The 13265-nt window shown below is 48.0% G+C and overlaps 1 protein-coding gene across 1 annotated transcript in view; it reads left to right on the top strand.

Moving 5' to 3' along the window:
* The window catches only part of Dnajc11 (DnaJ heat shock protein family (Hsp40) member C11), a 51562-nt gene that overhangs the window by 21250 nt on the left and 17047 nt on the right, over positions 1 to 13265 (top strand). The window contains exon 4 of the mRNA XM_057785351.1: positions 4455 to 4556. Coding sequence (XP_057641334.1) covers positions 4455 to 4556 — 102 coding nt within the window. The remainder of the gene's footprint in view (positions 1 to 4454; positions 4557 to 13265) is intronic.

Genomic DNA, 13265 nt, shown 5'->3' with positions numbered 1-13265 from the left:
ATGAAGCCCGTTTAAAGCTTGAGGTGTGATGGGAAGAAAGTAGGAATGACTGGTTGCCCTGGGGGCTTATGGGTCACCTCCACCTGTAGCCATGCCCTGATGGACGCGGCATGGTGAACTGTCGCTGCTAAGATTTGAAGTCTGGGGTTTGTGTGAATATCCAACAGTTGTCTGAAGCGCCAGAATAGCAACACTGGGCCTGAGTCCCCTCATGAGGTAGCTACCAGCTCTGAGGAAGCCCTGCCCTTTGAACTAGGCTGTGTTCACACTTTGTCCCGTCCCCTCCACTCCATACTGTCATCGGGCCATTGTCTGCAGCAGGCTCTATGTGTCCTGCCTGGCTCCCATAGGTGTTTGTTTTAGGCCTCTAGCTTCCTGGAAATCTCAGTAGTTCATTGCAATTTATACCTTTTACCCAGATGGAAAACAGTCGTCTAGACTCTTCTCAGACTCTGTGTGCCCCCTGGATTAGTTCCCAGAGCTGAGGGCTATAGTCGGGGCTACTGGCTATGGGGCTTTCATCACAGATGAGGGTTTGGTTCCTGGCAGTGTTTGGGCACGCCTGGCGTGGTGGGATCCTCCCACCAAAGCAGAGTGTCTCCCACTAGCATGCCGCAAAGCCAGACTTGGCTGCTCTTACGCAGGAGGCAGCCAGTCACAGATGGTGAGTGGTCAACTTTGCGTGCATAGCTTCAGCAAACTGCTTTAATGAAACAAACTTCTCAGTAAGTCCACAAGGTAAGCCAGCCAGGTATGATGGCTCATGGGAGTAATCCCAGCTCTTGTGAGGCAGGACAGCCTGGGGTACACAGTGAGTTCCAAACCAGCCTTGGCTCCATAGAACAGTTCTCAACCTGTGGGCCTTGATCCCTTTAACGAACCTGTCTCAAAAAATACATTTATGGTAGTAGCAAAATTACAGTTATGAAGTAGTGACAAAAATAATGTTATGGTTGAGGGTCACCACAGCATGAGGAACTATATTTAAAGAGTTGCAACATTAGGAAGGTTGAGAACCAAAACACAAACCAAAAATTAAAGCATCCTTGGGTATTAATAGTGCCAGCATGCAGCAGGACACCAGCTCCCTGATGCACGTGGAGCATCTGAATTCGGCCATGATCTGTGGAGTGACTGCAGTTCCTGTTTACATGGGCGCTCTCTCCACATGAAGGACATGGCATTCATTGTGTTACTGATGTCTTCAGAATACGGGTCTTTGGTGGCTAAAGGTCATCTGTCACAGCCTGTTACTTGAGTAAACATCTAGGTTGTTTGGTAAAAGGTGAAGGTAATTGTGCATCCAGAGTATGTGAAATGCCTCAACTGTGACGTCACTTGTGTTTAATGGAGGATGTTAGGAATGAAATTGGGCCTTTTTTTTTTTTTTTTTTTTTTTTTTTTGGTTTTTCGAGACAGGGTTTCTCTGTGGCTTTGGAGCCTGTCCTGGAACTAGCTCTTGTAGACCAGGCTGGTCTCGAACTCACAGAGATCCGCCTGCCTCTGCCTCCTGGGCCTTTCTTTTAAAGGCAGGTTCTCACTGTGATGCTCTAGAAGGCCTGGAACTTGTTGTGTAACCAATAACCACCCCCGGCTGGTGATTCCCGCCATGTCAGCGCCTGGAGCTGGCTGGCAGTGTTGACGCCAGTGCCCACGTTGAAAGTGAAGTTTGTCTTTTCCTTAGAATTGAGAAAGTCAGATTGAACGCTTAGACGGTCTCGGCACTCATCCTGGCTGGCAGGTGGAGTGAAACCACATGATTCAACTTGCCTGCAAACTGCTCTCGTGGGCACATCCTTTGACCTGATTCATCTGCAGTTTGCAGCCCTGTACGTTACCCATTGTCCCCTATGAGAGTGTCTAAGAAGGGTAGCTCTGTGAAAAGCAGAAATGTATCATGAGAGGAGATCTCGAACTATCACAGAGCAGAGGTAACTAAGGCAATGTGAGAAATAAATGTTAGTGGGAAGCTCACAAAATCTGAAAAGTCTAGGTCTGGCCAATAGAAACGTGTGGTGCTTATGATAGCCTTGACGGTTGTCTATGGCCACATGAGATGTTACCGTTGGGGCTGAAGAGATGTTCTTCCAGAGGACCCAGGTTCAAACCACAGCACTTACATGGTGGCTCACAGGTATCTGTGACTCCAGTTCCAGAGGACTTGAAGTTCTGACTTCCCTGGCACCAGGCACCACATGTGATACAGATATACATTTAAGCAAAACACCCATATGCATAAAACAAAATTTTTAAAATTTATTTATTTGGTTTTTTCGAGACAAGGTTTCTCTGTAGCTTTGGAGGCTGTCCTGGAACTAGCTCTTGTAGACCAGGCTGGCCTCAAACTCACAGAGATCTGCCTGCCTCTGCCTCCCAAGTGCTGGGATTAAAGGCGTGCGCCACCACCACCCAGCCTTAAAAAGAATATTTTTTTAAAAAGATATTAATAGGGCTGGAAAGATGGCTCAGAGGTTAAGAACACTGGCTGTTCTTCCAAAGGTCCTGAGCTCAATTCCCAGCAACCACATAATGGCTCATAACCATCTGTAATGGGTTCTGGTGCCCTCTTCTGGCATAGAGGTGTACATGCAGGAGGAACATTGTATACATAATAAATAAATCTTTAAAAAAAGATATTAATATAAACTAGATGTGGTGGTGCATGCTTTTAATCCCAGCACTTGGGAGGCAGAGTCAGGCAAGTCACCGTGAGTTTGAGGCCAGCCTGGTCTACACAATGAGATCCAGGACAGCTAGGACTAGAGAGAGACCTTGTTTCAGAATATTTAAAAAAGTTGACTTAGGATCCTAGACTTTTCAGACCCAACAATGCCTAGGGACTGTAGCTATGGACATTCTCCCTGGAGGTGAACTGCCCACCCCTACCTGACCCATCCTTTTCTGTAGTTGGACTTTTTCTGTCCTGCCGACCAGCTCCCAAATAACCACACAGAGACTTTTTATTAACTATGAAAGATCGGCCAATATCTTAGGCTTGTTTCTAACTAGCTATTTTGTTTTGTTTTGTTCTTTTTGTTTGGTTGGTTTTTCAAGATAGGGTTTCTCTGTGTAGCCCTGACTATCCCGGAACTTGCTTTGTAGACCAGGCTGCCCTCAAACTCACTGAAATCCACCTGCCTCTGCCTCCCACATGCTAGGATTAAAGTTGTGTACACCACCACCACCCAGCTGTAACTAGCTCTTATAGCTTAACTCATATTTATTAATCTACATTCTACCAAGTGACTTTTACCTCTGTCCCATTTTGTGTGTTCAACTCGTTCTCTATCTGGCTGGCTTCTCTGCCCTTGTTTTCCCAGCATCCTCTCTGCCTTGAAAATCCTGCCTAGTGATTGGCTGTTCAGCTTTTTATTATACCAATCCGATACAGTCACAGTATACACAAAGATTATTCCACAGCGCTTCTCTGATGGAGTCAGTCTTCCTCCTGGCCCAAGTGAACTAGGCTTCTGTGGGGGCACAGGGCAGGGGTTATCCAGCACATAGCAAAAGTTGTAGTGCCCACAGCCGGGACTGCCCTCACGGCTTCCTGTACTTGATTAAAGCCCTGATGGCGGAGGCTTATGACTGCCAAGAGAGAGAGGTCTCTGCACCCAGAAAGCGTCGTCAGCATTGTGGAGGGACCGGCCATTTTAATTTGGCAATTGGTTCTGACTCTATAACCAGCCGTGTGCAGGACTTGTGTAGAGTGTGGGCATGGGGAGAAGGACCCAGGTTGTTTTCACCGCAGCGCATTCCAGGCTGAGACCCAGCACCGGGCTCCGTTGTGCTCCCAGGCTCTGCGTTTCTCATGAGGGCTTAGGATTGTTCACTTGGACGTCATGTGGTACAGTGGCCGCAGAGGTGAGGTACCTGATGTCCACAGTGGCCTCGTCCTTTCCATGAAGCTCCGCCTCTGTGAAATGTCAGCTGCAACACCTTCCTGTCACGTACACTGAGACTAAGCAAGGCTGTGCTAGAGTGTCCTGGCTTGTCCAGACTTGATCTCATGGTGTGCCGGTGACTTTCATGTCATCTGCTGTTAGGTCCTCCAGTGTTGTTGGACCTGAGATGACAGCGTCACTGGCAGCTCAGAGCTGCGCCTCGTGTTGTAGAGAACAAGCCCCATCCCTCACATGACTAGAGGTCCCAAGTTTAGAATCCCACAGTGTACTGCATTGACAGTTGATTTCTCAGTAGAACTAACTGTAGGATTTCTTTATAAGGTTCCTGTGCCTCTGAGGGGGTTAATGTCAGTTTTGGGGGAGCCCAGAGGCCAGCAGAGCCTTGCTTTTCTCACAGGGTTAGTAGGCCGCTCTGTGCAACTTCAGTATCTTTAGAGCCCAGGGTTTGCCCTGCTGGCCCCTGGCTATCGGCTATCCTGTGCGTGTCAAGCAAAAGTCGGCTCTGGGGGTGTCCTGGACCTCATCTATCTCCCTCAATTCTGCTCACAGGTGGTGGAGAGAAAGAGAACTCCAGCCGAGATCAGAGAGGAGTTTGAGAGGCTCCAGAGAGAGCGGGAAGAGCGGAGACTGCAGCAGCGAACCAACCCCAAGGTAGCCAGCGCCATCTGGAAAGGGACTGGGGAGGCCAGGTTGAAAATAATTCAGTGTTTTTCAGCTGACAACATAAAACTGGATGGGGCAAAAACTTGTGGCTTATCTCAGAGCAGTCTTTTCCTGGAGGGTGACAGCTGTGCTGCCCAGCAGAGCTGTGGCTGGGGACAAGCATGAGAGCCTGTGGAGGGAAGGCTACAAGAGCCTTGGTTTGCACAGGCACAGCTCATAGTTCCCGAAGACCGTCCCTTTGTTACACTTCCTGAGCCCTTGGCTGTCAGGCTCAGTGATGACACCACCCGACAGCTCAAGCACTAACGCAGTGGTCCCCTGTGCAGTTACACTCTGGAGGGCAAATCCAGATGGCACCAAGCAGGGGCCCTCTGCCTTCATCACCCCAGTCAGGCCTTGTATGGTGTCTTTTTCCTTCTATTCAGGAGGTCATTCTGAGCTGTGCCCCACCCAGGAGGCAAATGGTATCTCGTAAGGTTTGGGGTGACATTGTACTGGGTGGTTGATTGCAGCTCAGTCCTGTCCAGCAGTGAAAGGGTGCTGCTTGCTGTTCAGGCTGGGCGCTATCAGTGTGTCAAGATGGCCCTGCTACAGCATATTCCTTTAATGATAAGACGCTGGTAGCCTTGCCATCACCTCTTGAGGTACCCGCATCCTCTCGGCAGATGTGCAGGATGGTGAGCGGCACCGTTGTGTTTCTTACGTCGTCTTAGACGTGCGTACAGTGCCAGCTAAAGCCAGGAAGCAAGTACAGTGAACCTCTCATTCTTTCTAGCACTGTGTTTTAAGACAGTAAATGTGTAAAGGACTTTATTTCCAGTGTGAAATGGGACATTTTCCTGGAGATCCATCTCATGAAGCTGTATCTTTGAATCCCATTGTCCCCAGTTCTCACTGCCTCTTACCTGGCTTCAGTTTGCTCTTTTCAGATAAAACCTTGTATCTGTAACTTCCCACCGAGAAAGCTAAAACTTGGTGCTAGGGTCGTGTGTCCCTGGGCCCCTCCATAGTGTAGAGGAGGGGACTGTCACTAGCATGCCATGAGGTCATTCACATGGACTTATGGTAGCACTGCTTCTGCCTAGGACACTGCCCTCCCTCCTGGTTTATACGAATCACACACTGGTTTTAGCGACTGGGAGCCTGGACTAGAGTTGGTCTGTGCTGTACTGGTGTCATGTGGCCTGGTTTGATTCTTGTCTATCCCAGCAGCCCCCAGCAGCTCTTGCTGCTGTTTCACAAGCTTGTGTGACCCCTGTGCCTGCTGCTTGCAGAGCTTGACTTTCTCTGAGGATGGAGGTTGCTTTCTTTTTAACCTGTTAATTGATAGTTGCATAGATTGTTAAATTGTTTCCTAGTCCTTTCTGTTCTCTCCATATCAGACAGGCTGATACTAGCATAGCATCCTTTCTTAGAAAGGCTCTGTCATCTTCACACACGTAATGGCTTGGGGACATAATTCAGCTTTCTCAGAAAACATTTGAATACCTATACAGATACTTTTCAGTCACAGAATGCTTTCTTAACAACATGATTACATTGTTTACTTTTTGGTTTTTAAAGATAGGGTTTCTCTGTGTAGCCCTGGCTGTCCTGGAACTCCCTCTGTAGACCAGGCTGGCCTTGAACTCACAGAGATCTGCCTGCCTCTGCCTCCAGAGTGCTGGATTAAAGGTGTGCGCCCACACCACACCACACCACACCTGACTGCTCTCTTATTTTTTAAAGGTTTTTGAGAAAATTGTTTTCTAAGACTGAAGAGATGGCTCAGGGATGAATGTGCCAGTCCCAACAGCTTCAGTTTGATCCCCCGGGGTCCATGTGATAGAGTTGATTCACAAAAGCTGTCTTCTGACTTCCATGTATACACGCACACTAAATACATAGAAAGTTTAAGGTAATTGTTTAGGTTTCCATGACAAAGCACAGCCATCAGAGTGAGCCTGTGCTTTGGACGTGGTTAGAGTCAGAAGGAAACCCATTAGAGCCCATGTTTGTTGGCGCTTGGTGGCAGAGGGCCAGAGAGGGTCACAAGCAGAAGTGGGCTGCACCTGAAAATAGGACAATGGGACTGTGGCGCAGAAGGGACAGGAGCCTGGTTGATCCTGTCTGGGAATTTGTCACATGAAGAACTGGGCTTTGGAAAGCAGAGTCCTGTGTTGCTCCTAGGCTGCATATCTGACTAAAGGCTGCTGCGTGTGCAGTCATTATCAGCAAGACTTGAGTTAAAGGCTGCAGCAGGCTGAGGGGCTTCAAATGCTGATACAGTCCAGTTTGCTCCCCTACAATTGTAAAGTCTTGGTTCTGAGATAATGCAATGATTCTGTGGCTCACAGAATCATGTCCTCACAAGAGCTGTCTGGGGCCACTGCAGAAAAGGCCGGTGTCGAGTTGCTCTCTGCTGCTTTATACAAACCAAACAACACGACCAGGGCATCATAGAGAAACGAGAGCTCATTTGTGGTTTTATTTATTTATTTATTTATTTGATTTTCAAGACAGGGTTTTTCCGTAGCTTTTGGTTCCTGTCCTGGAACTAGCTTTTCTAGACCAGGCTGGCCTCGAACTCACAGAGATCCGTCTGCCTCTGCCTCCCGAGTGCCGGGATTAAAGGCGTGCGCCACCACCGCCCGGCCTCATTTGTGGTTTTAGAGGCATGAGAGTCCATAGAGATGTTGGCTGCAGAGGCTTGACCTGGCTGGAGCAGGAAGCCAAGAGGCAAGTTGAAGTCTTGTGAGTCTTTAAATCCTTCCCATCAGGCTGCACTACCCACTCCCCCTCAAACAATGCAGCGAGCTGGGGACCAAGAGTTCAATTGCCCGAGCTGTTGCAGGCATTCTCATTCAAACCACCACATTGCCTGTGGGGGAGACTTTTGCTGAGTAAAGAGTCATTGTTGAAATTCTAAGGATCTGCCTCAAAAATGAAAAAGGGGGCTTTTTATCCGTAACCACTAATGAGAAGAAAGGACCACTGCAAGTCTGTCGGCTGCACTGTCTGTGGACAAGGGACTCTTGCCGAAGACTTTTGCTGACTATGGGGGAAAGAAGCAGGGGCCATGGGACTGTGAATGGAGCTCTCTCTTGACTGTGCCTATCTGTTCTTCTGATTGGTTTGACTGAAGAAACAGGAAACTGGGTGGAGTCCCATGGACTATTTGTCACCAGCGTCCAGGGGAAAAGTAAGAGTGTCCTCACTGTGGACACTCACACCCAGTCACGGAGATCTGAGTTGGGGATCTGGAGCTGCCCGCTGCCCGCAGTCTTTAGACACTGATGGCACAGTTAAGTGCTTTACACCTGTTGGCAAACCGCAAGCCCTCATACAGTGTACAGCCCAAGAGAATGACACTTTGCTTTTGAGTTTTGTAAAATTGGAAAGAAGAATGTTTTATAACACATGAAGTCAGATTGCAGGAAATGAAGGGTTGCCTAGGGCTCGGTGTGCCTGGTTCTGCCCAGTGCTCAGTCTCACCAGTGAGTGCCTAGATTTACTCTCTGCTGTTTGCAAAACAGGCGGGACAGCTTCGCTCTAGAGCAGTATGAAAAGCGGGCAGAAGCTTGCTAGACAAAAGACAGTGCAAGGCTATGGCTTGACTTGTAGAGACGGAAGGCCCACCTACCTCAGTCCTTGCTTTCCACTCCAGTTAGGGCTCCATTCAAACAAAATTACCAAAACTGGCCAAGTGGGGTGGCACACATTTTTAATTCCAGCACTGGGGAGGCAGAGGCAGACAGATCTCTGAGTTCTAGGCCAGCCAGAGCAATAGAGAACCAAACCTGTGATTTATTGGAGTTGCTGGTGGTGGGGATTAAAGTAAATGGTTTTTACTTTCACATGACTGTACTATAGGGCAGTTAATGGACTTGGACAAGAACCTGCACACTTTCAGTCAGAAGCTTCAGCTAATCTCTGACCCACTCGGTGTGTCCAGCAAAACTGATACTTTGCATTAGCTGTGTGTGCTGGCATCACTTTTCCTGTGAGAAAACATATGGTGTTGGAGGTGAATAGTCATTGTGAACTGCAGGCCAGCCTGTGGGCACACAGGAAGGAAATCCTCCTCTGGTGCTGCAGTGGGCCATCTGGGCCCTTGTCAGCTCAGGGTGACCTGACCAGCCATTTCCAGAACAGTTCATTCATCAGGCAGGTTGTTGCTGGAGCCCAGAATTCTCCTTGGCTCACTCTCACCACTCCGGTTCAGTCGCTTTCCATAATTATGGGTCAGCACCAAAGGCTTTTGATCTGTAGTCACCAGCTCATTGGAGTTTTCAATTATTAAAGCTGAGAAGTGATAACTGGACCTTAATTTTAGACTTCTAATGGTCACTTGTTCTTTGCTGAAGCAATCGCGTGGCTGTTAGTGAGAGTGTCAGTACTTTATGACAGGTCTTGCTTATGGCCTGGGATGACTTCTGGAACTTGTGTTCCTCCTGTCTTGGTGTCCCTGGTGCTAGGATTTCGGGCCCGTACTGCCGTGGGCCTTGCTGAATATATACTATTTGAAAAAGTCACCGCACTAGGCCTGCACCCATGTTTTTGTTGTAGAATTGTTGAGGAAGGAACCAGAGCCTTGCACATCCAGGCTCTACCAGTGAGCTATATCCTCAGCCTGCAACAATCTGAATCCTCAGGATTTCTGGGGTTGACTAGACTCCACTGGCTGGCTCTAGACTGCACCTCCCTGCAGGTGTAGTTCGATGGTTCCTGGGTCTTAACATTCATAGATTTACTGAACCAAGTGTTGAAGAAAGCTTGCTTGATTGTTTGGGTTTCTTTGTTTTTGAGCGAGTGTTTTTCTAGGTAACTCAGGTTGGCCTTGAACTCAGTATGTAACTCAGGCTAGCCTGGAATTTAGGACGATTGCCCTGCCTCAGCTTCCCAAGTGATGGTATTCCAGCATTCAAACCCTGCAAACCAGTTCCTCTTCAGCTGCAGAGGGACCTGGTCTGGAGTCTGCCCAGCTTGCTAGGTGGTTACCTTGTTGTGCGTGACTGGTCTTCCCCAAATGGCGTGGTCAGAGACCCAGAAGAAGCACAGTTTCTCGTACTTGAAGTCAACACCATCACCCCATGCCTTCCCTCCCTCCCTTCCCTTCCGTATTTGTGTATGTGTTGCTCTGGGGAGATGGAGCACCTGCGTGTCAGTCATGGTGGTGCCCGCATGTAATTCCAGCGCTTGAGAGGTGAGACAAGGTAAATAGGAATTCAGAGCCATGGTTAACATGAAACTGTCTCCAAAAAATATTTTTCCATTTAATATTTCTTCATATTATAGCATGGAGGTGTCACTCATGGACATTTTCTTTTTTGCCTCCATTCAGAACAGTGTTTGTTCTTGTTTGTTTGTTTATTTTTAAGACAAGCTTTCTCTGTATAGCCCTGTAGAGTCTCTGTTGTCCCAGAACTCTCCCTATAAGGCAGGTTGGCCTTGAACTCAGAGATCCACCTACCTCTGCCTCCTAAGTGCTGTGTACCACCACTGCCAACTGTCTTGAACCTTTTTGTTTGCTTTTTGTTTTTGTTGTTGCTGTTTCTCTATAGGGTTTCTGTGTAGCTTTGGAGCTTGTCCTGGAACTTGTTCTGTAGACCAGGTTGGCCTTGAACTCAAAAGAGCTAGCTCCAGTACAGGCCCCAAAACTACCGAGAAACCTTGTCTCGTAAAACAAAACAATAACAACAAAAAGAATGCAATGTAAGTCTAACGAGTTGAAAAATGCCAGTTCCACCTACAGACTTTCTTGAACAAAGTTGACGTGCTGAAAGGCCATCAACAGATTTTGAGCTATCCCTCAAGCCATTGGAGAATGTTTGGTTCATGTTTTCCCATGTGAGCTGGCCCATCTGAGGATATTCCTCTGTTTTCAGTGACTCCACTCCCCGTGGTGTTTCAAGGCTGATGAGTGTTTGGGCTGAGTGAGTAGTGCACATACCACTGATCTCAAAGGCCAAAAGTTGCCCGACCAAGAACTCTAGGCCAGCCTGAGCAAGGCAGTGAGAGCCCCCACCTCAACAGTAGTTATCGTGGGGTGTGGGGCGTGCACCTCTAATTTCGCGCTTGGAAAGAGGAAAGTTTGAGACCTTTCCAGGGTTACATGTGAGCAAGACCCTGTTTCAAAAGAAGAAAACATTTTTAAAAAATAGAAATAAAAATAAAAGTAATAAATGACAATTTAAAAGATAGTCGGAGTCAGGCTTTGGCAGTTTGGGGTGTCGTCCTAGGTGCTTGGTTCAAGACCACCCTGAACAACTTACCTTGTCTTTCAAAGTATCTCGAGGTATTGAGGTATAACTGAGTGGTAGGGAACTTGCCTCAAATGTACTGGAAAAGAGGGAAGGAGAGAGAGGTCTTATACGTACATCTTTCTGAGAAATTGAAAATTTGATACTTTTTTTAAACAAAACACAGTTTGATTTCGTCACTGAAAAGTGTATCATGACAAGTATATCAAACGGTAACAGCTCGTCCATTTCTCAGGAACAGCCAATGCCTTTTATTTATTTCTGATGGCCGTGAGGTAGGAAACTGACAGAAAAATATCAAAAAAAAAAAAAAAAACAACTGATGCTTAGTGACGTTACGAATTATTAAGGTTGCGGGGTTCGTGGATGGAAGTTTCTTGGAGCACAGCACAGTCAGTTGGTCGCTGTGATAGATTGGAGCACTGCAGACAGCAGCCAATGCCCGAAACCACAAAATACTATGTACTCTAGCCCTCCACAGAAAATGCCAGCCCATGACAGAAACTCTGCGGCAGGTCCTTCAGCAGAGCAAGCCCACCTCCTTTCCCAGCTGTCACACCTACCCGTCACTGTCTGATTGTGACTGGGAATAGCGTGACAACTCCTGGCCATCTGCCACCCAGAGGCACATCTAAGGCTGCCCACCATTTACTGAGCCTAGAAGGAGTTTAGCTGTACCAAGCAATTTTGTCAGCAAGCACCACGTGGGCCATCTGAGGCAAGAACATGCTGTTCCATTTCATCTTGAGCTAGATGGGAGGAGCTTGGGTTAAGAAGAGCGCTACTTTGAAACCATGAGAACTGGATTCCAGCACTCCTGACAAGCTGGGCATGAACATGCCATGCCTGTAACCCCAACTCTGATGAGAGCAACAGGAGGGTCACTGAGGTTTGCTGGGCCCCAGCTTAGCCAAGAAAATGCCAGTCCTAGGCTTAGGGAGAGACCCTGCCTCAAAGGAGTAAGTAGAGAGGAATGGAGGAGGACACCTGATATTCTCTCCTGGCTTCTTCATGTGCCCAGGCCAGGTGTGTACATGGGCATGCATGGGCACACGGGCAAATAAACGAACACCTTCTAACGCCAAGACAGCGTGACTAGGGGAAGAGTGGGGACCTTGCTCGGTATTTCTACAGCTTGCATGTTAGATGTGAGAAACAGGGACAGAGTCCACTGGGGGAGAGGTGAGTGTGACCTGCCACACCCACTCTGCTGGGTGTGGTGCATGCACGTGGAAATCAGGATAATTTGTGCCAGTTGGTTCTTTCCTTCTGGCATGTGGATTCCGGAGATGGAACTCAGAGAGTTGGGTCTGGCAGCAAGTACAGCCATTACACACTAGGCCATCTCGCCGGCCCCCACTGCATCTTATTCAAAGCAACTGTTGCTGCTGGTGATACGTTGTTAGGATGTCTTGGCTAATGGCTAAGCCAACAAAAACAAGGTGAAGTTCGTATGGTCCTAGACAAACTTCACATTGCAAACCCTCTGAGGCTGCCTATCTGCCATTCAGGTCATAGGCCAGCCAGGGCTACCTGGCAAGCAGAGGACAGATTTGTTCATCCAGGGTTGGCTGTGGAACCTGCTCTGGGGGCCTGTAGCAGCACATCCTGGCAGCTGTATGAAGCAGACCTTCACCTTGTAGCCAGGATGAGAGGGGAGTCTCCCACCAAGCCCCACTTTCAAAGCACAAAGCTAAGGACGAACATTTTTTCAGGGGGCCAGTGCTCACCATGTTACCTAAGCTCTCTTGACCTCTGGGCTCAGATGCTACTTTTGCCTTTGCCTCCCAGCGCCTGTGCTCGGCCCCTAGTGACCTCTATCGGGCTCCTCCATTAGGTGCCCTGAGGCCATCACTCGTGTCTGTCATAAATCTGTGCTTGCACACCTCCCCTTCCTGGAGACACTTCATTACTTGTTAATAGTTTAAAGAATGTATTTGTCTGTCAGAACCCTGAGTAATCCGGTAGCACACACTAATCCCAACCCTAGTGGTGGAGGCAGGTGGCCCAGGAGTTCAAGGTCATCCTCGTCCTTGGCTGTGCTGTCTCAAGCACCCTGCAGGAAGCGGGTTGTGCAGCTGGAGTGGTGACTTGTTAATCCCAAGTGAGAGTAGAATCCCCAATTCTTTGCTCAAATTTTGCAAGTGCTATTTTCTGTCAGACAGGGCCAACTCCCCAAAGCAGGGTTTGAGAAAATAGCATCGAACACAGGGAAAGGTGATGTTTATATAGCCCAAAAAACTGCAAGACTAGGGCGGTTTAAAGGGTTGGGGTATTTCCAGAGGAATTTTGGTTATGTAGGAACTTGGCTAAACATTTTAGAATTATTTGGGAGAACATCTTAATCAGGGTGAAGGTTAGGATATAGGGTATAGAACATGTCAAATTCCAGAAAATGTGTTAAGACATAGTCAAGCCCAAGTTTTACAGAAAACGGGAATGAACTTATTTTGAC

This window comes from Chionomys nivalis, chromosome 11, assembly GCF_950005125.1.
Source record: "Chionomys nivalis chromosome 11, mChiNiv1.1, whole genome shotgun sequence".
Classification (NCBI taxonomy): Eukaryota; Metazoa; Chordata; class Mammalia; order Rodentia; family Cricetidae; genus Chionomys; species Chionomys nivalis.
The sequence above is the reverse complement of the archived record's forward strand: the minus strand, read 5'-3'. Positions and strand labels throughout refer to the sequence as shown.